Source organism: Microcaecilia unicolor, chromosome 14 (assembly GCF_901765095.1).
Source record: "Microcaecilia unicolor chromosome 14, aMicUni1.1, whole genome shotgun sequence".
Taxonomy (NCBI): domain Eukaryota; kingdom Metazoa; phylum Chordata; class Amphibia; order Gymnophiona; family Siphonopidae; genus Microcaecilia; species Microcaecilia unicolor.
This window is the reverse complement of record NC_044044.1, coordinates 46,874,662-46,899,345: the sequence shown is the minus strand read 5'-3', so window position 1 is coordinate 46,899,345 and position 24,684 is coordinate 46,874,662. Positions and strand designations below refer to the sequence as shown.

Here is a 24,684-nt window from a genome sequence, read left to right as displayed (position 1 = left end):
AGGCTTATAATTACTAGATTTAATGGATGTGTATTCATTAGTGTGCCTTAAAAAGCATACTGCATGTAAAACGGATCCATGTCTCCAGTCTTCTGTAATTCCACAGCTGCGGTAGGGTTGAAAAATCCAGCCCTGAATGCAAAATTCCCTAATTCCCAGTGAAATCACAACAGAAGGCCAAGGGACTGTACGAACGAAGCTGGAAGAGTGAGTGAAGCCACCTCTTTGGCTCTCCCTCTCCTGCACGCTTCTGAGGCTTGGTAGCCGGAGGAGGATAGCAGTGGCGTTTCGCCTTTTTTTTTTTTTGTTACATTTGTACCCTGCGCTTTCCCACTCATGGCAGGCTCAATGCGGCTTACATGGGGCAATGGAGGGTTAAGTGACTTGCCCAGAGTCACAAGGAGCTGCCTGTGCCTGAAGTGGGAATCGAACTCAGTTCCTCAGTTCCCCAGGACCAGAGTCCACCACCCTAACCACTAGGCCACTCCTCCACTGTTGCTACTATTTGAGATTCTACATGGAATGTTGCTATTCCAACATTCCATGTAGAAGTCGGCCCTTGCAGATCACCAATGTGGCCGCGCAGGCTTCTGCTTCTGTGAGTCTGACGTCCGATGTCAAACTCACAGAAACAGAAGCCTGCGCAGCCTCCTACATGGAATGTTGCTAGTGGAATAGCAACATTCCATGTAGAATCTCCAATAGTAGCAACATTCCATGTAGAATCTCCAATAGTATCTATTTTATTTTTGTTACATTTGTACCCCGCGCTTTCCCACTCATGGTAGGCTCAGTGCGGCTTACATATTGTATACAGGTACTTATTTGTACCTGGGGCAATGGAGGGTTAAGTGACTTGCCCAGAGTCACAAGGAGCTGCCTGTGCCTGAAGTGGGAATTGAACTCAGTTCCTCAGTTCCCCAGGACCAAAGTCCACCACCCTAACCACTAGGCCACTCCTCCACTCATCCTTCTTTTTCTACTGCCCTGGGCCACATTGATGAGGTTCGAAGCATATGGTGCATCCTGGTTCCCCATCCGAGGCACCACCACTCTCCCTTTCCAACTGCGAAGCCCACTCTGTTGGGAGAATCCTTCTGGGGTGGCAGCTAGTGAGATTAAAACTTTCCCCTCCTATCCGCCTGTCTTCCCTTTCCTCTGCATCTCAGTTCTCCTGTTCCCCATCCCGGATGCTCCCTCCATTCCATATCCCTGTGCCCCTCCCCCTGCAATCTCTTCATCCTCCTCCTCCCCACCCCCTCAACCAATTTTTCTATCGCCCTCCTCCCCAGCACCAATCACTAAATTGCTGTTTTACTAAACCAAGTGCTAGCGTGTGCTTCACAGGGGGGAAAAGCATTTTGCGGTAATTTATTTATTTGTAGCATTTATACCCCGCTCGATAGCAGGTTCAGTGCGGCTTACAATGTATGGGTACAAAGTATCACAGAGATAACACAATGTATAGGTACAAAGTATCAAAGAGGTAATACAATGTATGGGTACAAAGTATCAAGAGGTAATACAATGTATGGGTACAAAGTATCAAGAGGTAATACAATGTATGGGTACAAAGTATCACAGAGATAACACAATGTATGGGTACACCAATGTATAGGTACAAAGTATCAAGAGGTTATACAATGTATGGGTACAAAGTATCAAAGAGGTAATACAATGTATGGGTACAAAGTATCAAAGAGCTAATACAATTGTATAGAGAAGGACAAGAGGTAGAGATGTGGGGGGAAGGATTTAGGCATGGTTAGTGTTAGTGGTGTGGATTGGGGTCGTAAATTAAGTTGGGTCGTTTGGGTAGGCTTGTTTGAAGAGGTAAGTTTTCAACAGCTTTCGGAAGGGTAGGTGTTCGCTGGTTGTTAGGATGGATCTTGGTATGCCGTTCCAGAGTTGGCTGCCTATAACGGAGAAGTTGGATGCGTAGTAGGTTTTGTATTTAAGACCTTTGCAGGTGGGAAGGTGAAGGTTGAGATATGTTCGAGAAGATTTGGATACGTTCCTGGTTGGAAGGTCGATCAGATTGGTCATGTAACTTGGAGATTCTCCGTGGAGGATCTTGTGGATCAGTGTGTGGACTTTGAAGTTTATTCGTTCTTTGATAGGGAGCCAATGGAGTCTTTCACAGAGTGGTGTTGCGCTTTCGAATCGTGATTTACCAAAAATGAGTCTGGCTGCCGTGTTTTGGGCGGTTTGCCTGTCAGTGCGTTAATCACAGGCTTTTTTTTCGGGAAGATTCTGTTGTGGGCAATGAACGGGCATGGAAGGCTTATCCAGCTAGTGCATTCAAATTAGACAATGCTAACTGTATAATACAGATTTAACACGAGAGATTTAGCACCTTCTGAAGTGAGTGTTCCCTTTTTGGAAGCAGTAACTGCCGGATTCTATGTATCGCGCCTAAATCTAAGCATGTTCCATAACAATGCGCGCAAGATAATTGGCTTAAGCCAATCACTGTTCACTGCACTAACGAGCAATAATGAGCACTAATTGGCAATTAGAATTTACACGCATAACTCGCTAAGCGCATGCTGTAACTCACTGCGCCTAAATTCTAATGCGCGCATCCAAAAAGGGGAGCGGTTGCAGGTGGGGAAAAGGGCGTTCCCAAATTTACGCACGTTGTTGTAGAATATGGGCCAACCTGCGTAAATCTATGCGCAGGGATTTACGCCATATTTTCGTTGGTGTACATGAATGCACGTAGTTTTAGACACTGGGGTATCAACTAAGTGTATTCCATACCGCGCCTAAATCTTATAGAATACACTTAGGCGAAAATGATTTCCGCGCAGATTTTCCAGGTGCCATATACAGAACCACACCCTAAATTCAGCCGCGTTATTATTTTTACAAGCCTCACCCGCTAATGGAAATATTAGCTCAGGACCTTCAAAAATTTTAAAAAAAGAAGACATTCTAGGGCCACGTTAAAATTTCTGTGAGAAAATCCGGTGTTAAAATATGTCACACGTTGCAGTCAAAGGGCTTCTAAGGATCCTTTCTTCCACCTCCAAAAATATATAGATCTGAATACAAATATTGTAGGAAAATTACTATTTGTATAAATGAAATAGAAATGCAAAAATTATGCAAATATGCTCCACAAGCACAGGGGCAGCAGAACAGCTTTACGCTTGGAAGGACCAAAGAAAATCAAGCTCTGTGCCTGCCGCACCCCCACTTCCCTGGCTGCTAATGCCGGGTGGAGCAAAAAAAAAAAAATTGGTAAGACCACAGCCCCTTCTGCTGCCTGTGACAAACACCACAGATTTTCAGGCGCATTTCTTCACTCAACACATAATTAAACGCTGGAATTTGTTGCCAGAGAATGTGGTAAAAGCAGTTAGCTTAGCGGGGTTTAAACAAGGTTTAGATAGCTTCCTAAAAGAAGAGTCCATAAGGCCGTTATTAAAATAGATTTGGGGAAAATCCACTGCTTATTTCTGGGATAAGCAGCATAAAATGTATAGTACTGTTTTGGGATCTTGCCAGGTACTTGTGACCTGGATTGGCCACTATTGGAAACAGGACACTAGGCTTGATGGACCTTCAGTCTGTCCCAGTATGGCAAGGCTTATGTACTTAATGCTGAATTTTTTGTTGCAACAGGAAACCGAGGGTTGATAAAGTTTTGCTGGCATCCTTCAACATCTGTGCTCACATCCTGAAATGATAATTAAATTATGGTACACTTAGGGTTCCCTTTTACCGACTAGTGATAGCGTGCGGCGAATCGGTCCTACCGCCATGCTCTCCTAGGATTCTGGTGGTAGTTCCAGTACAAGAAAATAGATTTTCTTTTCTAGCGCCAATGGGCGGGGATTAAGCATGCCTGGTGGTAACCGGGTAGCGCCCCACACGGCGCGATTACTGTAGGGCTCTGGCAGTAAATGGCCACGTGCCAAATTTTTAAGTAGTGCATGGCCGTTCACTGGCTCTATTGGGAAAAATGCCCTTTTACCTGCTGCGATAAAAGATGGTATCGGCACACAACAACCCCATGCACTGATGCCACTGTGGGCCACCCTTACCACCGCTTGATAGAATCCCATGGAAATGATGTGCATTTAGGTATTTTTCTGTCCCTGGAGGGCTCACAATCTAAGTTTGTACCCGAGACAACAGAGTGTTAAGGGACATGCCCCAGATTATAAGGAGAAGCAGTGGACTGCCCTCCTGCGGGAGGTGGTGGAGATGAAAACGGTAATGGAATTCAAACATGCGTGGGATAAACACAAAGGAATCCTGTTTAGAAGGAATGGATCCACGGAATCTTAGCGGAGATTGGGTGGCAACATCGGCATTTGGGAAGCAAAACCAGTGCTGGGCAGACTTTCTACGGTCTATGCCCTGATCATGACTGAATAGATAGGGATGGGCTTGAGTGTAAATTTTAAGGGGCTTCGACATTAGCGTCAGAACTTAGTACAAGAACAGTGCTGGGCAGACCCTGAGAATGGCAAGGACAAATCAAACTCGGGTATAAAGCATCACATACCATGTAAAATGAGTTTATCTTGTTGGGCAGACTGGATGGACCGTACAGGTCTTTATTTGCCGTCATTTACTCTGTTACTCTTTGGGGTTCTACATGGAATGTTGCTACTAATTGGGATTCCGGAATCTTGCAACTCTTTAGGATTCCAGAATCTTCAGAACTTTTAGTACAAAAACAATGCTGGGCAGACTTCTACGGTCTACGCCCTGATCGTGACTGAATAGATAGGGATGGGCTTGAGTGTAAATTTTAAGGGGTTTCGACATTAGCGTCAGAACTTAGTACAAGAACAGTGCTGGGCAGACCTTGAGAATGGCAAGGACAAATCAAACTCAGGTATAAAGTACCATATACCATGTAAAAGGAATGTATCTTGTTGGGCAGATTGGATGGACCGTACGCATCTTTATCTGCCGTCATTTACTGTTACTATGATTTGAACCCTGGCTTTCCTAGTTCTCAGCTGCTGTTCTAACCATTAGGTGACTCCTCAATGCCATGTACTGTCTCGGATCTGGGCTGGGTCATAGGTCAAGCCCAGCACAATCCTGATTTTAACAAGCCACCGAATGGCCAAGGTTGATGGTGGACAAAAGGTGGAAGGGAGCAGACGCAGCAGAAGAAACCAGTTCCAGCTCTCCGTAGCTAAATCAAAATCTCATGTTTTGTCCACAGAACTTGTTGTAACATAATTCCAGTTCTCTATGAGGGAGAACCTCTAAGTCACCATGACTGACAACATCCCCCAGGGTCTACGTGCATTTCCAGGAATGAAAACATGCCATAGAACTTGTCAAACACAAAAGTGAGTCTTCATTTAGAAAAAAAAATTGTTTGCAGGTGATTTGCTGAGGTTTTCAGAGCTGTACGATTTCTTCCTTTGGGCCTGAACCTTCTCGTATGTTTATATATCAAGAAGGGGCTACGTGATCTCGGAAGCTCCTGCATGTTAATCATCTTTGAGTAGCTCTTGCCTTGGTCTAATGCAGGGATTCTCAACCGAGTCCTCAGGACACACGCGGCCAGTTCGGTTTTCAGGATACCCACAGTGGAGGTGGTATATGCAAATTAATCTCATGCATATTCACGTGGAGGGGCATTTTCGATATGATGTCCAAAATCTGAATAGGAAAGAAGGTCATTTTCCAAAAAGAAAAACGTCTATCTTTTGTTTTCCAAAATACTGTTTTCAACAAGGTTTTGCGATTTGGACGTTTTGTTTTTTGGTCCATTTTCAAACAAAAAACGTCCAAGTGCAAAACGCACAAAATCAAGTCATTCGGATGTAGGAGGAGCCAGCATTTTCAGTAGACTGGTCCCCCAGACATCCCAGGAAAGCAATAGGGCACCCTAGGGGGCAATGCAGTGGACTTTATAAAATGCACCCAGGTACACACCTCACCATTGCTCCCTTATCATGTCTGCTGAGCCCCCCCAAAACCCACTACCCCCAACTGTACACCACTACCTTACGAGTGAAGTTGATTCGGATGTGTTTCTAGTTGGTAGGTCGATCAAGTCTGTCATGTATCCCGGGGCTTCACCGTAGGTGATTTTGTGAACCAGAGTGCAGATTTTGAAAGCAATGCGTTCTTTGATTGGGAGCCAGTGTAGTTTTTCGCGGAGGGGTTTTGCACTCTCAAATTGCGTTTTTCCGAAGATAAGCCTAGCTGCCACGTTTTGAGTGGTCTGAAGTTTCTATAAGGTTTGTTCTTTACATCCCGCATAGTTCCCATTGCAGTAGTCTCTATACTGCGCCTAAATCTCAAGAGATGGACCACCTTCCACATGCTCTCTACCTTAGAGAAATGTGGAAGAATAATTTCATAACAAGCTGCCTATACAAAAAAAATTTGAAAAATCCAGCTACTTTATGTGAGCGACGTTTGCCTGTATGTTGCCTTTGTAAAATGTGCTCCCAGAATAATCCCCAATAGTGCACACAACAGACCTACGTCAAGTTACACCCTCTCTAAGGCCGATGTATCTTTCTGCCTATACTCTGGAGCCCATGCTGACAAGGGCAGTAGGCTTCGCGTACCCGTTAGCTCGGCTTTTTCGGGCTTTGTGCACAAGCTCACACACCAGCAACGCAACATGTTAAAATCCATGGTAATGAGGCTGTTCGCTATACAGCGCACATGCAGAGAAACGCACAAATGACCAAGGGGTCCTTTTAACTAAGCGGCAGTAAGCCCACCGCGGGCTTAGAGCACGCCAGTCTGGAGCTACCACCGGCTCACCCCCAGCACTTTCAGCGCCAGCAGAAATATTCCAAAAACGTATTTCCGCAGGGGGGGTTACCTGGCAGTAATCAGGCAGCGCCGTGCGCTACCCGGTTACCGCTAAACCTAGCATGGGAGCCCTTACCGCCACCTCACTGGGTGGCGGTAAGTGCTCCCCTCCCCCCCACCCCCGGGCATGGCCATGCGGTAACAGCAATCTTACCACGCGGCCATGTCTTTTTTCATCCTTTTTTACCTGCTGCGGTAAAAAGGGCCTCAGCATGCGACAAAAACGGCTCCTGCCGGTAGCACAGGGCCCTTTTTACCGTAGCTTAGTAAAAGGGCCCCTAAAAAGGCTGAGCTCGAGACGCTGGGCCTTTAACGCCAGGTCTGAGGAGGCGTAAAGTTTAGCAGGAGCCTGAGTAAGGATTTCATGTCCGTTTCTTCACTTTACTGTGAGCGTAATGATCCGCCATTTTTTTTGTAGACCACATGGCAGGCGTGCCGATTTAAAGAGCACATGTACCGGACTCTGGGATCTGCGCACACTTTTACAAATAAAAAAAACTGAATCGGCACCTGCAGTTACAGGCAGACCCATCTGCGCATGCGCTGGAATACTATCCCATCCATAAATGTTGGTATTGCAAACGTTACGCAGTTCCAGCACTTGTGCACGTAAAACTCCAGATGCAATTTGAGTGCACGACAGAGCTGACGCTACTGCAGACCCGTGCGCACATGTGCCTGGTCTGCGTGCCCATGTTTTTACGTAAGGACGATTGGCATATCATTCGGTTACTGCGTTGCTCTTGCGTTAGGAAGCCTCGGGCTAAGTGTTAGCGCCTGGCTGTAACACATGGTTTCTGCACCAGCCCCTCTAGGGGGTATGCACGGACCTTGCAACGCCACTCCTGCTGCGCTCGAACTACACACGGCACACGTAAAGCTGCGCATGCTGCTGTAACAGAAATCTACACCTTAGATTAGACAAGTCATATACGTGGCCCGGGATACATGACAGATCTCACAGACCTACCAACCAGAAACACAATCAGATCGACAAGAACGTACTTAAATCTCCACTACCCGAGCTGCAAAGGACTCAAATGCAAATCAACTTATGCAACCAGCTTTTCCTACATAAGCACAGAACTGTGGAGCGCACTACCAAAAGCCGTGAAAACCACATATGACCACCCAGTGGCGTAGGAAAGGGGGGGCGGTGGGGCGGTCCGCCCCGGGTGCACGCCGCTGGGGGGGTGTCGGCTCCGCTGGTTCCCTGCCCTCTGCCCCGGAACAGGTTACTTCCTGTTCTGGGGCAGAGAGAGCAGGGAATCAGCGGAGCCGACACAGCTCCCAGTGACGACGTGCACTCGGGGGCGGATCGGCCCTCTCGCCCGCCCCTCGCTTCCTAATTCAATGTAAGAATGCGCTCCGGGGGGAGGGTGCGTGCCAAGGGGGGGCGCAGTGCTGCACTCGGGGGGGGGGGTGCACAGCGGCGGCCCGCCCCGGGTGTCAGCCGCCCTCGCTACAGCACTGTGACCACCTAAACTTCCGGAAATCACTAAAAAGCAACCTGTTCAAAAAGGCATATCCTACGGACCCAACTTAAATGCCTGAATCCTGCTACACAAACAAACCATAGCTCACAATGGGCCTGCAAATAGGTGGGAAAATTTGGGATACAAATGCAACAAATAAATTAATAGACATCCTTCCGAATGGCCCTGAAAAATTAAGTGCTTCACGAGGCCTTTAGTAACCGTTGATCCTGCAGCTGGAACGCAGGAGGTGGGGCAGTGAGTGGTTGTCTGTGTGTGAATAACCTCCTGATGTTACCTAATGTACACAGGGCCATCGAAAGACAAAGCTGGGCCCGGGGCAGACAATCTTCAGGGCCCCACCACCGCCCTCCCGCAGCAACGAACGAGAGCGCTCTGCTGACTATAGGTCCTTTTTCTTGCCATGTCCCGCCTCCTGTGAAGTAACTTCCTGTTTCCACATAGTCAGGACACGGCAGGAAGAAGGACTTGTGGCCGGCAGAGCAGTCTCTTTCAATCATGGGCGCCAGGCCCTCCTTTCTCCCCCCCCCCCCCCCCCCCCCTGTGGCAGCCCTGAATGTATATGCTTATCTTGAAATGAACGATCACTGGATGATGTCCGACGTGTGTATTGTTCTGCCCTATCAAAATTGGTGTTCTTTTTATAAGTATTTTACTAAGTTTTTATGTTAAATTTTAGAATTTTTATGTAAACCGCCTCGACTCGTGTACGAAAGAGTCAGTATATCAAATTAATAAACGATAAACAATGCCATTTCATAGCAGCTGTTTTCTGGATGTAAAAAGCACTTTACAAACCATCACTGCTTTGTGTAATTATCCGCTTTCTACTGAACCCTTCCACAAACACAATACTGGGCTGTACCAGCTTCTGAAAGTTACTCAAGTGTGGCAAATCTTATCTTTTTATTCTCTACAATATGAAAAATGAAAATTACGAGGCTACTGAAACTGTCTGAGCGCTTTTGGCTGAATCCAAAACTGCAGCCAACGCCAAAAATTCAAGTTTGGTTCTGTGAATGTGAACCGGTGAGGGCCGCTGGCGATTATCAGAGCTTGCAGTCTGCATCTCTCTGCTAAACCCACAGCATCCAGGCCAGAATATAATAATTTAAATAATGAAAGCCAGTATTTTACCTCCACGCCCATGGGCCGCAACTAATGAAAATTAACTAACTATCACGGTGCTTTTATAGTGGCTGACTAAGGGCCCTGTTTACTAAGCCGTGCTATAGGAACGCTATCAATTTTTAGCGTACACTCAAAATGAGTGTGGGTTAACGTTAGAGACACTCATAGGAATACATGGGTGTCTCTAGTGTTAGCATGTGCTAAAAACACTAACAGACCTTAATAAAAAAGGCCCTAAGTATTTAATTACATCTGCTCCGAACTCAAATTTTGCTGGGTCTGACATGATATGATGTTTTTTACGTTCTGTTACTATATTTTGAACATTTCTACGCTTTTCTAATTGTTATGTAAGCCACATTGAACCCAAGTTCTACTCAGGCTAATGCACGCTATAAATGTCATAAATAATTATATGAAGCAGTCTAGTTGCACAAGATTAGAACTGCATTATTTGAATCACAGTACAAAAAAAGTACAAAGAATAGCCTTACAATCCTTGGTGGTCTAGTGGTATAGTCAGCGCAGAAGTGATGCCCCAGTCGCGGCAGCCATTTTGAGAGCAGAGCTGGAATGGGAAGGAGTAACTGGTTACAGCTCTGGCCCCAAGCTCTAGACCATCAGGGATTGTAAGACAGACCCAGGGGGGGCTTACAGATGAGGCATTTGTGGGGGACGGGGGGATCTGGAAGGAAGGGCAATTCCTGTTCAGCCAGAGAGGAGGAGACAAACGGGACAAAGCACAAATTTTCCACTTCCACTGAAAAACACTGGCCGAAAATTAAAAGAACCTTTCGGCCAAAGCCGAAACCAGGCAGAAAATGAATTTGGGGCTGGTTCCGTGTCCTTTTCTGTCGGCCTCTATTTCCTGAGAATAACCGGTTGAAGTCGCAAATTCAGTAACAACAATTGTAAACAGTCAAATTGTATTTAACTAGCATAAAAAGGGAGGGTGGGGGTAGGAAGTGATCTCTAGCACAGAAAGAGGGGAGACAGACACACAGTTGTTGTTTTTTAAACAACCTCAAAGAGAATCATATAGAAACTGGATTAATAAAGAAGTTTGAGGATTTAGAAAGACTTGAAAAATATTAATTATCTCAAGAAACCACCTCAATTGCCATAGAGGAATTTGAATAAATTGTAGAGGCCAGCTTGATTCCATCTGATCAGAAATGCAGTACTTTGACAACTAGATCTTAAAAATGAATAACTGACTTTTGGGATAGCCAGATTTTGAATCCAAGGGTTGGGAAATGTTTAGGACACAGGTGAAGCAATGCCTGACTCTATGGGAGGCAAAAGAGGATCAGGCAGTCTCTAAACTTGGAAAATTCACTAAGCGGGTTCTGGAGTTGGGTGCAATTTGCAAGAGAAATTTCAGAACACGTGGAGGGGAAAAGAGATGACGTCACGCCTCAATCTAGCTGTAATAAGTAGGTGGCAGAAGGCATCATGGCTCTTTCTGCATCTTTAAACCGCCCACTGAAAGGAAGCCGAAGATTTTTGTTGTTGTTGCTGATTATGAGCTATGGGAGATGTTAAAATAACAGTGATAATATGCATTTGGGGGATTGCAAAACTTACTGTCCGCAGTAGCTCGTCCAATGGCAATGATGACGAACAGCACGATGCATCTCTTGTAAACCAGCAAGAGGGTCAACAGCAGCTTCTCTTTCACCCCCATGGTCCATGCACAGGAAAGCTGCCCCCTTTCCAAAGCAAACCGGCAGTCTTCTCGCACAGGCCCAAATCAAAATTGCCACGCACAGTTGTATTTCTAAATTTTAGTTGGGTCCCACAGGGAATCCAGGGTCTGGCAAGTGATCACCCCAGCTGCCACCTCTCAACTCTTTCATCCACTTTCTTTACAACTTTTTTAAGAGATGCTTTTATGACTTTTCTCCGTCTCCCCCCCAAGCCAGATCCTACTAATCATCCATTAAAAAAATGTCTTGCTCTAACATTTTCCCTTAGCCCCCAGCCTCTGCCAAACGGCGGACAGAAATGAGACAGCTGAGCTGCTGGAAAGCTGCACACCTGAGCAGGGGAAGGCGGAGCTACGGATGCTAATGAGGCGGCCTTAGTTCAGGTAAAGGGATCCACCGCCCATGGCTTCAGGCCCCGCCCTTCCCTGTGGTAGACTGGTGCTGTAGCTGAGTCTGGCTCCTCCCCCTCTCTCTCTCTGTGTCTTGTTTTGTCTTTGTAATTCAAAAATATTTACACTGCAAACTAACCTGAGACATCAGTATTTGGCTCGAGTCATCTCTGTTTTGGGAGAAATACGTGGAAAAGCCCAAATGAATCAGACGGGTGCTGCTGTCAAACGTGAGCGTTAGTCTCCTGCAGAAAACTCGTCTTGAAACTGTTCCAGAGACACCCATCCCGACTTCTTCCAATCTACATTCGTTTAGTAGGACAGGGAGATCACAGCTGTATGTTTGTCTGGAGTAGATGTAAGCGCTAGGAAGCAGGGACTGTCTCTTAGGCAGGGCCGGTAACATAGATATTAAGTACATAAGTATTGCCATACTGGGAAAGACCAAAGGTCAAGCCCAGCATCCTGTTTCCAACAGTGGCCAACCCAGATGACAAATACCTGGCAAGATCCCCAAAAAAGTACAAAACATTTTATACTGCTTATCCCAGAAAGAGTGGATTTTCCCCAAGTCCATTTAATAACGGTCTATGGACTTTTCCTTTAGGAAGCCATCCAAACCTTTTTTTAAACTCCGCTAAGCTAACCACCTTTACTGCATTCTCTAGCAACGAATTCCAGAGTTTAATTACATGTTGAGTGAAGAAAAAATTTCTCCGATTCGTTTTAAATTGACTACATTGTAGCTTCATCGCATGCCCCCTAGTCCTAGTATTTTTGGAAAGCGTGAACAGACGCTTCACATCTGCCCGTTCAACTCCACTCGTAGACCTCCATCATATCTTCCCTCAGCCGCCTTTTCTCCAAGCTGAAGAGCCCTAGCCGCTTTAGCCTTTCCTCATAGGTAGATAAAGACCTGTATGGTCCATCCAGTCTACCCAACAAGATAAACTCATTATATGTGATACCTTATATGTATACCTGACCTTGATTCGTCCTTGCCATTTTCAGGGCACAGACTGTGCAATTATGGGGCCGTGTGTAGACCAGTGTACGTCTTGCGGCAGTTTGGACAGAAGTGGTATTGAAAGGGCTGTGAATTCGATCAGGGCAAGTAGGAATAAGTCCTCTGACCTTTGGGTTTCAAAAATGTGCTTTTCACATAAATCCCCGCACTGTGAATAGTCCCAGGGCCAGATGCACTAAACGAGCCATTAACGAGCAAGTAGTAAACCGTTGCATGCACTAAATGCTTCTCCGAGCCATTTTCCGATCACGGTAGCAGCTAACGAAAGCGGAATGCAGATGAGCAAAATAGTATTATAACGTTTAGAAATCGTATTGTAATGAGATGCACTACCGTTTTCCGATTGCCTAACCATGGAAAATCTAATGGGAGGTCTGTACCTCTTGTTGGGACTGCGCGGGATTTCAAAACTTCTATAAATGTAACCCACAAACAAAAATCGGGGAAAAAACGTCCGAATGCTCGTCAGGGACGTCATTTATGGACGTCCTGCATTGCCCATCCACGTGCTCATCAGGGCCGTCCTTCTAAAGTAGCTAACATGGACGTCCTTCACTGAAACATTAAAAAAAAAAAGGACGGCCCTGACGAGCACTTCAACGTTTTTCCCCAGATGGATGTTCTTCTGCGAGGACATCCAAATCAAAAAACTATTTGGACGTCTCTTTCGATTATGCCCCTCCTCCAGGTCTCTCTCTCAGCCAGTCACAGCGCGTTTAGCTGTCACCGGTGTCAGCTAAAGGCGCTGTGATTGGCTGAGAGAGACCTGGAGAGGCATAATCGAAAGGGACGTCCAAATAGGTTTTTTTGGATGTCCTCCCACGTCCCGATGCTAGCGGTGGTCATTTGGAACAACTTTCACCCCCCATCGCCCCCTGAGCCACGCGTTCCCGGGGAGGAGGGTCTGCACGGTCAGCCGCAATCCACCCCTTTCTTCCGAGAGTGGGGTGGCAGGGATCACTGGCTGTACCGGCGGCTGCAGCTTGCACTCCTGCCCACGGCTCCGACAAGTGCTCGTCAGGGACATCCTTTTTGGACATCTTTGGCATGCGCAAAGCAGCCAGCATAACGCTTGCCTGCTCTGTGCATGCTCGACCAGCCGACTGGTTTCCGAGGGAATAGAAAATAAAACATGGAAAAGAAAATAAGATGATACCTTTTTTATTGGACATAACTTAATACATTTCTTGATTAGCTTTCGAAGGTTGCCCTTCTTCGTCAGATCGGAAAATGCAAGTGAGCCATTTTCTTGATGCATGGCCGTTCCCTACCGATTCGCTATGGAATCGGTAAGGGAACGGCTCTTCCGAGGACCTTAGTGCATCTACCCCCCAGAGAGGTGGCACAACTTAACTCTGCTAAGCAAGGCCCCAGAACATCCTGTATTAAGGAAAAATAGGGGAAATCAGACATTATCGAGACCCCCACCACCACCACCATGGGAATGTAATGCTTCTGAAGTTCAGGGGCTCCTAATAAACTATAAAGCTTGGTTTACTTTCTTAGCTAAAGAAGAGGGGCACCGTAGGCAGCAGGAGGGATGTCCTGGAGGAGCCGCAGCTTAAGAAAAGCACAGCAGGACCCACAAGAGTCCCATAGCAAAAGTAGTGGGTGTTTCTCCCTCCCACCCTCCCCCACCATCTGTCCCCACTGTCTTTACACACATGTCCCCTCATTCAATAAGCTTGTGTGCCCATTGTGTATGCAGGTTACAGGAAAGTGCCTGGTTTCCAATTGTTAAATGAGTGCTAATTGGCATTAATTGGTCTTAATTTGTAGTTACATAGGTAAAGAACTTAGGGTCTGATGCACAAAGCTTAGGGGCTGGCAACATTTGCACAAAGTAATGTGTTACAATGAGCTCATCGGTGCTATAATGATCATTCCTTGCCATGCACAGCTTTAACCAGCTAGATTTTATGGCTGGAGAGGTGAGAAACACACAGGCAGCTCCCCCACAGAACAAAAAAAAAATCCCCTCTCCTCTCCTCATGCCATACCTTAAAAAAATTGAAGACAGGAGGGCAGGACAAACATCTCTTGCCTTGGGCTCAACCCTCTCAAAATGGCGACACCCAGGCCCTGCTTGTGCATCCATCCTGGGATCCACTGGGAGGGACTAAGCACCATATGGACCACCAGGGATTTTTTTGTTTGGGGGAGGGCTTGGGAGGCAGTACATTGACCCACCAGGGATTTTCTGCAAGCTGTCCGATACAGTGATTGATGCACAAAGGGGCAGCCGTGCATTTCATTTGCAAGCGATCCCCTTTGTGCATTGGTCGCTGTTTGCGACCCGGTAATTTTTCTGACGGCACCCGTATTTAACGGCATTCCAAAACCTTAACACTTAAATCCTTTAGCAACTGCTGGGGGGGCATGTGGGCATGGGAGGGGCAGGATCGTGCCATCCATCATTCAGCTAGTGTAAGTGCTCCCACCTAACGTTAGGCGTGCAACGGACTTACGCCTGTGTTCTGTAACCGCAATTGCTCACCTAGCCTGCTGTTCTAGAATCCACACTTTACGCACCTAACTTTAGGTGACCTGAACAGAATTATACCCCCCACCCCCCAATTCTGTCCCAGCACTGAACAATACAGACAGCAGCAGTGAAAGCTTCTCCTCCCCCTGCCCCCCCCCCCCCTCCAAACACACACAACACCGAAATCTTCCAGAGCCGGAACAACCTTCTCCTACACATCCCTCCCTGCTGTGCCAAAACTCCAGGTTGAATGTTCAGCTCTGAGTGTGAGAGGGTCTCTACACCCGGCCCAAATGCATTACCCATAATGAGGCCGTGAGCAGAACCACCGAGTGCAGGGGTGATGCAGCTTCGGCAATAGAGGCGCCTGGGTCCCACATGGCCACCACCAGTCCAGTCCACCTTTCTGCTAGCATGTATTTACAGTCACCCTGCTCATTTGGGTTCCAGCAGGACTGTGATCTGGGGCAATGAGCTTTCATCCCTTCCCCCACCCCCAGTGCACCAAGTCTGGTCATTGTAGAGCCAATCCTTGACCGCGGGTTGTGCATTACAGCTGTTTCCAGAAGCTTGCAGTTGTGGTGCCTGAATCTAGCCACAAGGTGGCGCCCCTACAGCTCGAGCTGACCCAAGGTGCAGAAGATCCAACTTGTAAATCAAATCAGCACTCACCTTCTGAGCCAGTGGGTCAGTCCTCCTGGGTGGAATTTAAACATTGACTCTCTTGTAGCACCGGCAATGATCATGAAAAAAAATGATCCTCTTTCACAGGCCATGGCAAAAATTCCACCCAAGCAGGGAGGCAGTAGGATCAGGGAGCCCCCTTGTGGCTACTTCTGTATCTTCTGAAGTGAATCTCTCCCTCTCCCCTCCCCCCCATCCCTTTTGTCCTTCATGTGAACTTTTGCCACCATTTCAGGCTCTCTTTTTAATGTCAAGTGCCTCTGTCGCTCTTTCAGGATCCCTCAGCAGCTCCGTCCTCACATCTGTACCATATCAGCATGCTCTCACTTCATCATTGCCACATGGAAGCAGGATCAAGCCCAGCCTTTGGCGGCCTTCACTCTCTGTTCTAAGGGCGGGTTGCTGTTGTAAATGGTACAAAGCCAGGGCCATAATGTTCATAAGATGTTTAGGTATAAACAGCATAAATGTTCCTTATGATACAGTCAAGCACGTTGTACTAGGAGCCCTGGCCAACAGGGTACATTTTTAATGTGAAACATAGAAACATGACGGCAGATAAGGGCCAAACAGCCCATCCAGTCTGCCCTTCCTCAGTAACCACTAACTCCTCCTTTTCCTAAGGGATCCCTTAAATTCTGACACAGTCTTCATCTCCATTGTCTCTACCGGGAGGCCATTCCACGCATCCACCACCCTTTCAGCAGAAATGTATAAATTGGCCATTTACTGTCAGCACTAACACCCAGGAAAGACCCACACTGGGGCTAGTGCAGGCCACTTTTTTAGCGCTGCTCAGTAAAAGGGCTCCATATAAACACACACTTTCAAAACAGCACATCCTGTTCAGAGAATCTGCACTCTCCTCACACTGTGTGCATTCTTTCCCAATTGTGCGTGCAGGCGTGCACTCTTCACACACACGTGTGATGGTTTGTGCATGTGTGCACTTTTGGGACCACCCCTCCTCCTACTACTACTACTAACTAGCATTTCTAAAGCGCTACTAGGGTTACGCAGCGCTGTACAATTTAAACATAGAAGGACAGTCCCTGCTCAAAGAGCTTACAATCTAAAAGACAAGAAAACAATCTAAAGACAAGTGAACAATCTAGAGGACGAGTGAACAGTTAGTCTGATAGGGTGGATAGATTGGGGTATTTTATATATCTCGAGTGGTTAGGCGCCGAAGGCAGCATTGAAGAGGTGAGTTTTAAGCAGAGATTTGAAGATGGGTAGGGAGGGGGCATGGCGTATGGGTAAAGGAAGATTGTTCCAGGCATGGGGTGAGGCAAGGCAGAATGAGCGGAGTCTGGAGTTGGCAGTGGTGGAGAAGGGTACTGAGAGAAGGGCTTTGTCCTGTGAGCGGAGGTTACGGGCGGGAACATAGGGGGAGATGAGGGTGGAGAGGTAGTGAGGAGCCGCAGACTGAGTGCATTTGTAGGTAAGGAGGAGGAGCTTGAATTGTATGCGATAACTGATCGGAAGCCAGTGAAGTGATTTGAGGAGAGGGGTGATATGAGTATATCGGTTTTGGCGGAATATAAGACGTGCAGCAGCGTTCTGAACTGATTGAAGGGGGGATAGATGGCTGAGTGGGAGGCCGGTGAGGAGTAAGTTGAAGTAATCAAGGCGAGAGGTAATGAGAGCGTGGACGAGAGTTCTGGTGGTGTGCTCAGAGAGGAAAGGGCGAATTTTGCTGATGTTGAAGAGGAAGAAGCGACAGGTCTTGGCAGTCTGTTGGATATGCGCAGAGAAGGAGAGGGAGGAGTCGAAAATGACTCCGAGGTTGCGGGCAGATGGGACGGGGAGGATAAGGGTGTTATCAACAGAGATAGAGAGTGGAGGAAGAGGAGAAGTGGGTTTAGGAGGAAAGACGAGGAGCTCGGTCTTGGACATGTTCAGCTTCAGGTGGCGGTTGGACATCCATGCCGCAATGTCGGATAAACAGGCCGATACCTTGGCCTGGGTCTCCACGGTGATGTCAGGTGTGGAGAGGTATAGCTGGGTGTCATCAGCATAAAGATGATACTGAAAACCATGAGACGAGATCAGCGAGCCCAGGGAAGAGGTGTAGATTGAGAAGAGAAGGGGTCCAAGGACAGATCCCTGGGGAACTCCAACAGATAGTGGGATGGGAGTGGAGGAAGATCCATGGGAGTGTACCCTGAAGGTGCGGTGGGAGAGATAAGAGGAGAACCAGGAGAGGACAGGGCCTTGGAACCCAAAAGAGGACAGCATGGCAAGAAGTAAATCATGGTTGACAGTGTCAAACGCGGCGGAAAGATCGAGGAGGATGAGGATGGAGTAGTGACCTCTGGATTTGGCCAGGAGCAGGTCGTTGCAAACTTTAGAGAGTGCTGTTTCTGTCGAGTGCAGAGGGCGAAAGCCGGATTGAAGTGGATCGAGGATGGCATGAGAGGAGAGAAAGTCAAGGCAGCGGCTGTGAACAGCGCGCTCAAGTATTTTGGAAAGGAAGGGTAAAAGAGAGATGGGGCGGTAGTTGGAGGGGCAGGTAGGGTCAAGTGAAGGTTTTTTGAGGAGAGGTGTGACAACGGCGTGCTTGAAGGTGTCAGGGACAGTTGCAGTGGAGAAAGAGAGGTTGAGGATGCGACAGATGGCGGGGGTGACAGTATGGGAGATGGTGTTGAGTAGGTTGGTGGGGATGGGATCAGAGGAACAGGTGGTGCATTTCGAGGAGGAAAGAAGGCGGGAAGTTTCATCCTCGGTGATCTCAGGAAAAGAGGAGAAAGAGACCTGGGTAGGTTGGTTGATGGAGAGGGTTAAAGGGTGAAGAGGAGGTGGTGGCTTGGTCGTGAACTCAAGGTTGATCTTTTGCACTTTGTCGCGGAAATAGTCGGCCAGTGATTGAGGAGAGAGAGAAGGGGGAGTAGGAGCGGGGGGCACTTTTAGGAGGGAGTTAAGGGTGGTGAAGAGACGACGAGGGTTGGAGCTGAGAGAATTGGTCAATTGGGTGTAATAGTCCTGTTTTGCACGGAATAGGGAGGAGTGGAGGGAGGATAGCATGAATTTGTAGTGGAGGAAGTCTGGAAGGGTACGAGATTTCCTCCAGAGGCGCTCAGCGAAGGTAACGGATGCAAGGAGTCAGCCAGGGCTGGGGATTGGTGCGCTTTGTGGGACGGGAGATGGATGGCGCGAGGGTGTTCAAAGCAGAGGAGAGAGCGGTATTGTAGGCGGAGACCGCTTTGTCGACAGTTTCGGAGGACATGATGGAGGGGAGGAGATTAGAGATAGTAGATGATAAGGTGGAGGGGTCAATAGCCTGGAGGTTCCTGGAGGTGGTGGTTAAAGTTGGACGGGGTGGAGGGGGGGGTGAAGAAGTGTGAATGTGATCAGGTGATGGTCGGAGAGAGGAAGAGCTGAGACGTGGAAATTGGAGGGTGAGCTGGAGGAGGAGAGGACGAGGTCAAGACAATGGCCGTCACGGTGAGTAGGGGTGGTGGAGCACAGCTGGAGGTTGAAGGAGGATGTTAGGGTGAGGAACTTAGAAGCATGGGGGTCGGATAGGTCATCAGCATGTACGTTAAAGTCTCCGAGAATGAGGGACGGAGATGAGGGGTCAAGAAAGACAGAGAGCCAAGCATCAAAGTCGGTAAGGAAGGAAGGGAAGGATTTATCAGGGGGGCGGTAAATGACTGCCACTCTGAGTGGTAGCGGGTAGAATAGCCGGATGGAATGGGCTTCAAAGGATGAGAAGCAGTGAGACTGCGGTAGGTGGAGGGGTTGGAAACTACAGGAGGGTGAGAGTAGTAGCCCAACGCCTCCGCCGCGGCCAATTGGGCGGGGTGTGTGGGAGAAGAGATAGCCTCCATGGCAGAGGGCTGCAACGGAGGCAGAGTCTTCCGGGGAGAGCCAGGTTTCGGTTAGGGCGAGCAGTTGAAGGGAGCGAGAGATAAAGAGATCGTGGGTGAGAGGCAGTTTGTTGCAGACTGAGTGGGCATTCCACAAGGCGCATGAGAAGGGGAGGGAGGAGGGGGGAAGGAGGGGAATAGAGACGAGATTGGAGACATCCCGGGATCGTTCGCAAGGATAGGACGGGGACAGGTGAGGGGGACCTGGATTAGGGTTAATGTCTCCCGCGGATAGCAGGAGGAGGAGCAAGAGAGTGCGGAGGAGGGTGGGGAAGGTTGGGCGACGAAGACGGGGTGTACTGAGGAGGAAAGGGGATGGGTTAATGGCAGGAAGGAAGTGCCGAAGGTTGAGAGCCAGGAAGGAGGGGGACAAGAGGGATGGTAAGGTGAGGGATGGAGGTGAATAGGGTATTGCGGTGGCGGGCAGGGTGGGAGGGCAGCGAGTAGTTCTAATGGTAGACAGTGGGAGTGGGGGGGAAAGGAGATTAGGAAGGGACAGGGCAAGGAAGAGAACATGGACAGGGGCCATGGGTGGTGACTGAGGTGTAACAGGTGACAATATAGTGACTGAGGTGTTAAGCAGATAGATAGGGCTTGAAGCTAGGTTTTGGGTTGGCGATTAGATAAGTCAATGGCTGATAAGCTAGCAGGCAGGTAGGTAAGTCAATGGCCCTCCGGTCACCCCTCCCCCCCACACTGACCAGCTTCTTCCTTTCCTTCCCTACCCTATACTCCCACCTCAAGCGTTCAGCATTTCCCCAATGCTCCCTCCTCGACCCACCTTTGTCCAGCATCTCCCCTCCTTTCCTATACTGCTGTTTCTCCTGGCCCCGACCTCTGCCCGGGCTGATCTGCAACTCTAAAGAGAGCACAATCTCTTCCTGTTGGAAGGCATGGCGGGGTGTCCCAAACTTTAAGTGCACGGGTGTTCAAAGGCCTATTACTGAGCTAACAGCTGTCAAGTGTTGCACTAGTGTCACTGTCTTATGGGCCATTCCAGCATCGCTCCCCCCCTCCCCCAAACTTCTGCCACCCTAGGTGGACCCTTTGCACCAAGTGATAGGGCTGGCTCTGTTTATACTTTTTATGCATAAGTTAAAGCAAAGATTTAGCTATAGGCAAGCACTGCCAGGAAGATGGAGGGGGAAGGAGACCCCCCCCCCCCCCCCCCCCATTCTCTATGGGCACTTGCTATTAATACTATACCTGTGTGGGTTCCGACATCCACATTTCCTATATGATGGCTCTTGAGTGCAGGGCTGCTGCCATCTGGTGGCGATCCAGTAAAGTTACTGAGCACCCATACAAACAGGGATTGTAGACATACCAGGTATGGGTCTAGGGTAGAGAGCTGCGCGGGAATGGGGATAGCGGGATTCTCACGGTACCACAGGAATCCTCTCCATGTCTGCGGGGATCCTGTGGGGCTGGATCCAGGTCCATGGGAAACCCGTGGGGATGGACCTAGATCCTGCGAGAACCCTGCGGAAGTGCTTTCCCTCTCCGGAGCTCAGGGTGCCCTCCGGTCACATACCTCGAGGCACCCTGGTGGTCAAGTGGCTTCTTTGGGGTAGGAAAGATTTCTACTCTTTCCTGCCCACTGCCGCAACGTTGATCCTCTGCTCTGTGGTCTTTTTAACATGGCTGCTGAGATTTCCAGCGGTGGCCTTGCGAGACTTCCACTGAAGCTAACTGCTTTTACTACATTCTCTGGCAATGAATTTCAGAGTTTAATTACACATTGAGTGAAGAAAAATTTTCTCAGATTCATTTTAAATTTACTACTTTGTAGCTTCATTGCATGCCCCCTAGTCCTAGTATTTCTGGAAAGAGTAAAGAAGCGATTCACATCTACCCGTTCCACTCCACTCATTATTTTATAGACCTCTATCATATCTCCCCCTCAGCCATCTTTTCTCCAAGCTGAAGAGCCCCAGCTAGCCTTTCCTCATAGGGAAGTCGTCCCATCCCCTTTATCATTTTCGTCGCCCTTCTCTGCACTTTTTCTAATTTCACTATATCTTTTTTGAGATGTGGTGACCAGCATTGCACACAATATTCGAGGTGCAGTCGCACCATGGAGCGATACAAAGGAATAATAATGTCCTCATTTTTGTTTTCCATTCCTTCCTAATAATACCTAACATTCTATTTGCTTTCTTAGCCACCGCTGCACATTGAACAGAGAGTTTCAACATATCATCAACGATGACGCCTAGATCTCTTTACTGGTCGTTCACGCCTAATGTGGAACCTTGGATTACATAACTATAATTCTGGTTCCTCTTTCCCATATGCATCACTTTGCACTTGCTCACATTAAACATCATCTGCCATTTAGATGCCTAGTCTCCCAAGGTCCTCTTTTAATTTTTCACAATTGTCTTGCGAGTTAACAGCTTTGAATATCTTTGTCGTCAGCAAATTTAATTACCTCACTAGTTACTCCCATTTCTAGGTCATTTATAAATATGTTAAAAAGCAGCGGTCCCAGCACAGACCCCTGGGGAATCCCACTAACTACCCTTCTCCATTGAGAATCCTGACCATTTAACCCTACTCTCTGTTTTCTATCTTTTAACCAGTTTTTAATCTACAGTAGAACACTACCTCCTATCCCATGACTCTCCAATTTCCTCTGGAGTCTTTCATGAGGTACTTTGTCAAACACCTTTTGAAAATCCAGATACACTATATATGGCGCCTGCAAAATCCACGTGGAAATCATTTTCGCCAAAGCGTACTCTATAAGATTTAAGCGCAGTAACGCTTAGTTGATATCCCAGCGCCTAAAACTGTGTGCATCCATTTACACCATTGAAAACGTGGCGTAAAGAGCGCCGTATTCTGTAACGTCGCACGTAAATTTGGGAACGCCCATTTCCCCACCCATAACCACGCCCCTTTTTGGCTGCCCGCATTAGAGTTTGGGCGCAGTGAGTTACAGCATACGCTTAGCGAGTGAGTTATGCACGTAAATTCTAATTATTGCTAATTAGTGCTCATTATTGCTTAAGTGCTGTTAACAACGCTGATTAGCTTGTTAAGCCAATTAAGTTGTGCGCATTGTTGTGGAATGCTAAGCACGATATATAGATTCTGGCAAAAAGCACACAGCATTGTGGGATCTAAATGGAAGTGCCAATTTATAGGATTACCCTTTCCCTTTTGCTTTCATTAGTATTTATTTCCTCTTGGTACATCCTTTGAACCTTGGTGAAATTGGGTGGCGGAGCAGGTGGGGGGAAGAGGGGTTGGTGGTTGGGAGGCGAGGATAGTGGAGGGCAGACTTATACGGTCTGTGCCAGAGCTGGTGATGGGAGGCGGAACTGGTGGTTGGGAAGCGGGAAGTACTGCTGCACAGACTTGTACGGTCTGTGCCCTGAATAAGGCAGGTACAAATCAAGGTAAGGTTTACACATATGTTTGTCTTGTTGGGCAGACTGGATGGACCGTGCAGGTCTTTTTCTGCCATCATCTACTATGTTACTATGTCCTGGGCTTTCGCTCTTCTGAATCGCCAAAGCAAATCACCAGCTGTTTGCCCGCTCTTTAATCCAGTTCAATACGTTTCTAGTACCAAGATCCAGACGCGCCAGTTGGTACGAATGTATCAGCTTTTGGGTTCAAATGCCAGCATGGTCCAAATTCCTTGCCACTGAAGACCCTCTGCCACCCTGTTACTTCTGCTGAGTTCTTCCAGTGCCCTGGGTCTGGTCCATATATTCTGGAATGAACAGCAGGAGAGTAAAATCCGGCAGCTCCTAGGGGTGCGCTGTCGTTTCAAAAAGGCAGGGCGTTAACGATTTAATTAGTTTTCTCAAATTGCGTCATTCCCAATTCACCATACAAAATAAGTTGCTCTGTTTTAAGATGTGCTACTAAACCACTGTGGCGAAACAGGGGGGTTTTAAGCCTGTGAACTGTATTAATTTTTTCATGCAGTGTATTTCTCTTGTTTGGCCAGCAAGTGGTGTGTTTTGTTTTAAAGCTGTTGCAGAAAAGACTGCAGCTTAAGCCCTTTGGGAAGGCAACCTTCAGTGCCACTGGATTCTTTCAAAAGTTAATGCTCTGGGCTCTGATTGGCCCTGGAGTTCAAATCCAGCCAAATAGAGAGTGCAGAGAGCAAACATGTATGCTCTGAGGCCCTGTTCAAGAACTGTGAGCAGCTATTTTCCTGAAACTCCCCAGGTACTACCCAGGTAGTGACAAAGTGTTTAGTTAGTTTTAATATTGATCCTTATTCAGTTATCTGTTATTGCTTGTTGTTTTTCAACCTGTTTTATATCGTCCACTGTTTCATTGCTGTGATAATAAACCTATTAGTTTATTAGCTCTGATGTCTTGGACTAAGAACCCTGGTGGTTTGTGTTTTGGGTCTGCGAGTGCTTTCTAGGAACTGTGGGACCCCTGGGAGTGTGGCCCCTGTGTCCTAGAAATCATTGGGGAATAACTTGAGAGTGGGACACTAACCCAGAGGCAAGCGGGCCAGTCGGTGGGATGAGGGTACAGTGTAGAGCACTTGCCCAGGTGCAGGTGGGCCCAATCACTGCTGGAAACAGACCTCCAGGTGGCTGCAGGGTTAACTCCACGCAGGGTGCTAGATGTTCTGTGACAACCACTACTACTAATAATAATAATAGTAATCATTTCTATAGCGCTACTAGACGTACGCAGCGCTGTACACATTAGATGCAGGTACTTTCTCTGTCCATAGAGGGCTCACAATCTATTTTTGTACCCGGGGCAATGGCCCAAGGTCACAAGGAGTTGCAGTGGGAATTGAACCTGGGTCGCAAGGATCAAAGCCTGCTGCACTAACCGTTAGGCTATTCCTGCACAAAAATGAAAGAAACTCAAAAGGGCAACAGGTAGAATGAGCAGCTGGCTCCGTGTCATATGGGACAATCTCCTTCCATCCTGGTTTTCCTCCAATTGCATGCTGGAACTTGTAGTTCATATTTCCTTAAGCAATGCACTGGGGGTAAAACCAGGACTGAATCTGCCTGGCCTGAAGTCATGAAGCCAGGTGGCAACCTTGGCTGGCTGAGAAAAAGAGGAAGGATGTGGGTCGCTTT

The 24,684-nt window shown here is 47.8% G+C and overlaps 1 protein-coding gene across 1 annotated transcript in view; it reads right to left on the bottom strand.

Moving 5' to 3' along the window:
- Positions 1–11,431, bottom strand: part of INSRR (insulin receptor related receptor) — a 92,208-nt gene extending 80,777 nt beyond the window's left edge. The window contains exon 1 of the mRNA XM_030187985.1: positions 11,028–11,431. Coding sequence (XP_030043845.1) covers positions 11,028–11,127 — 100 coding nt within the window. The 5' untranslated portion in view covers positions 11,128–11,431. The remainder of the gene's footprint in view (positions 1–11,027) is intronic.
- Positions 11,432–24,684: the final 13,253 nt, after the last annotated feature.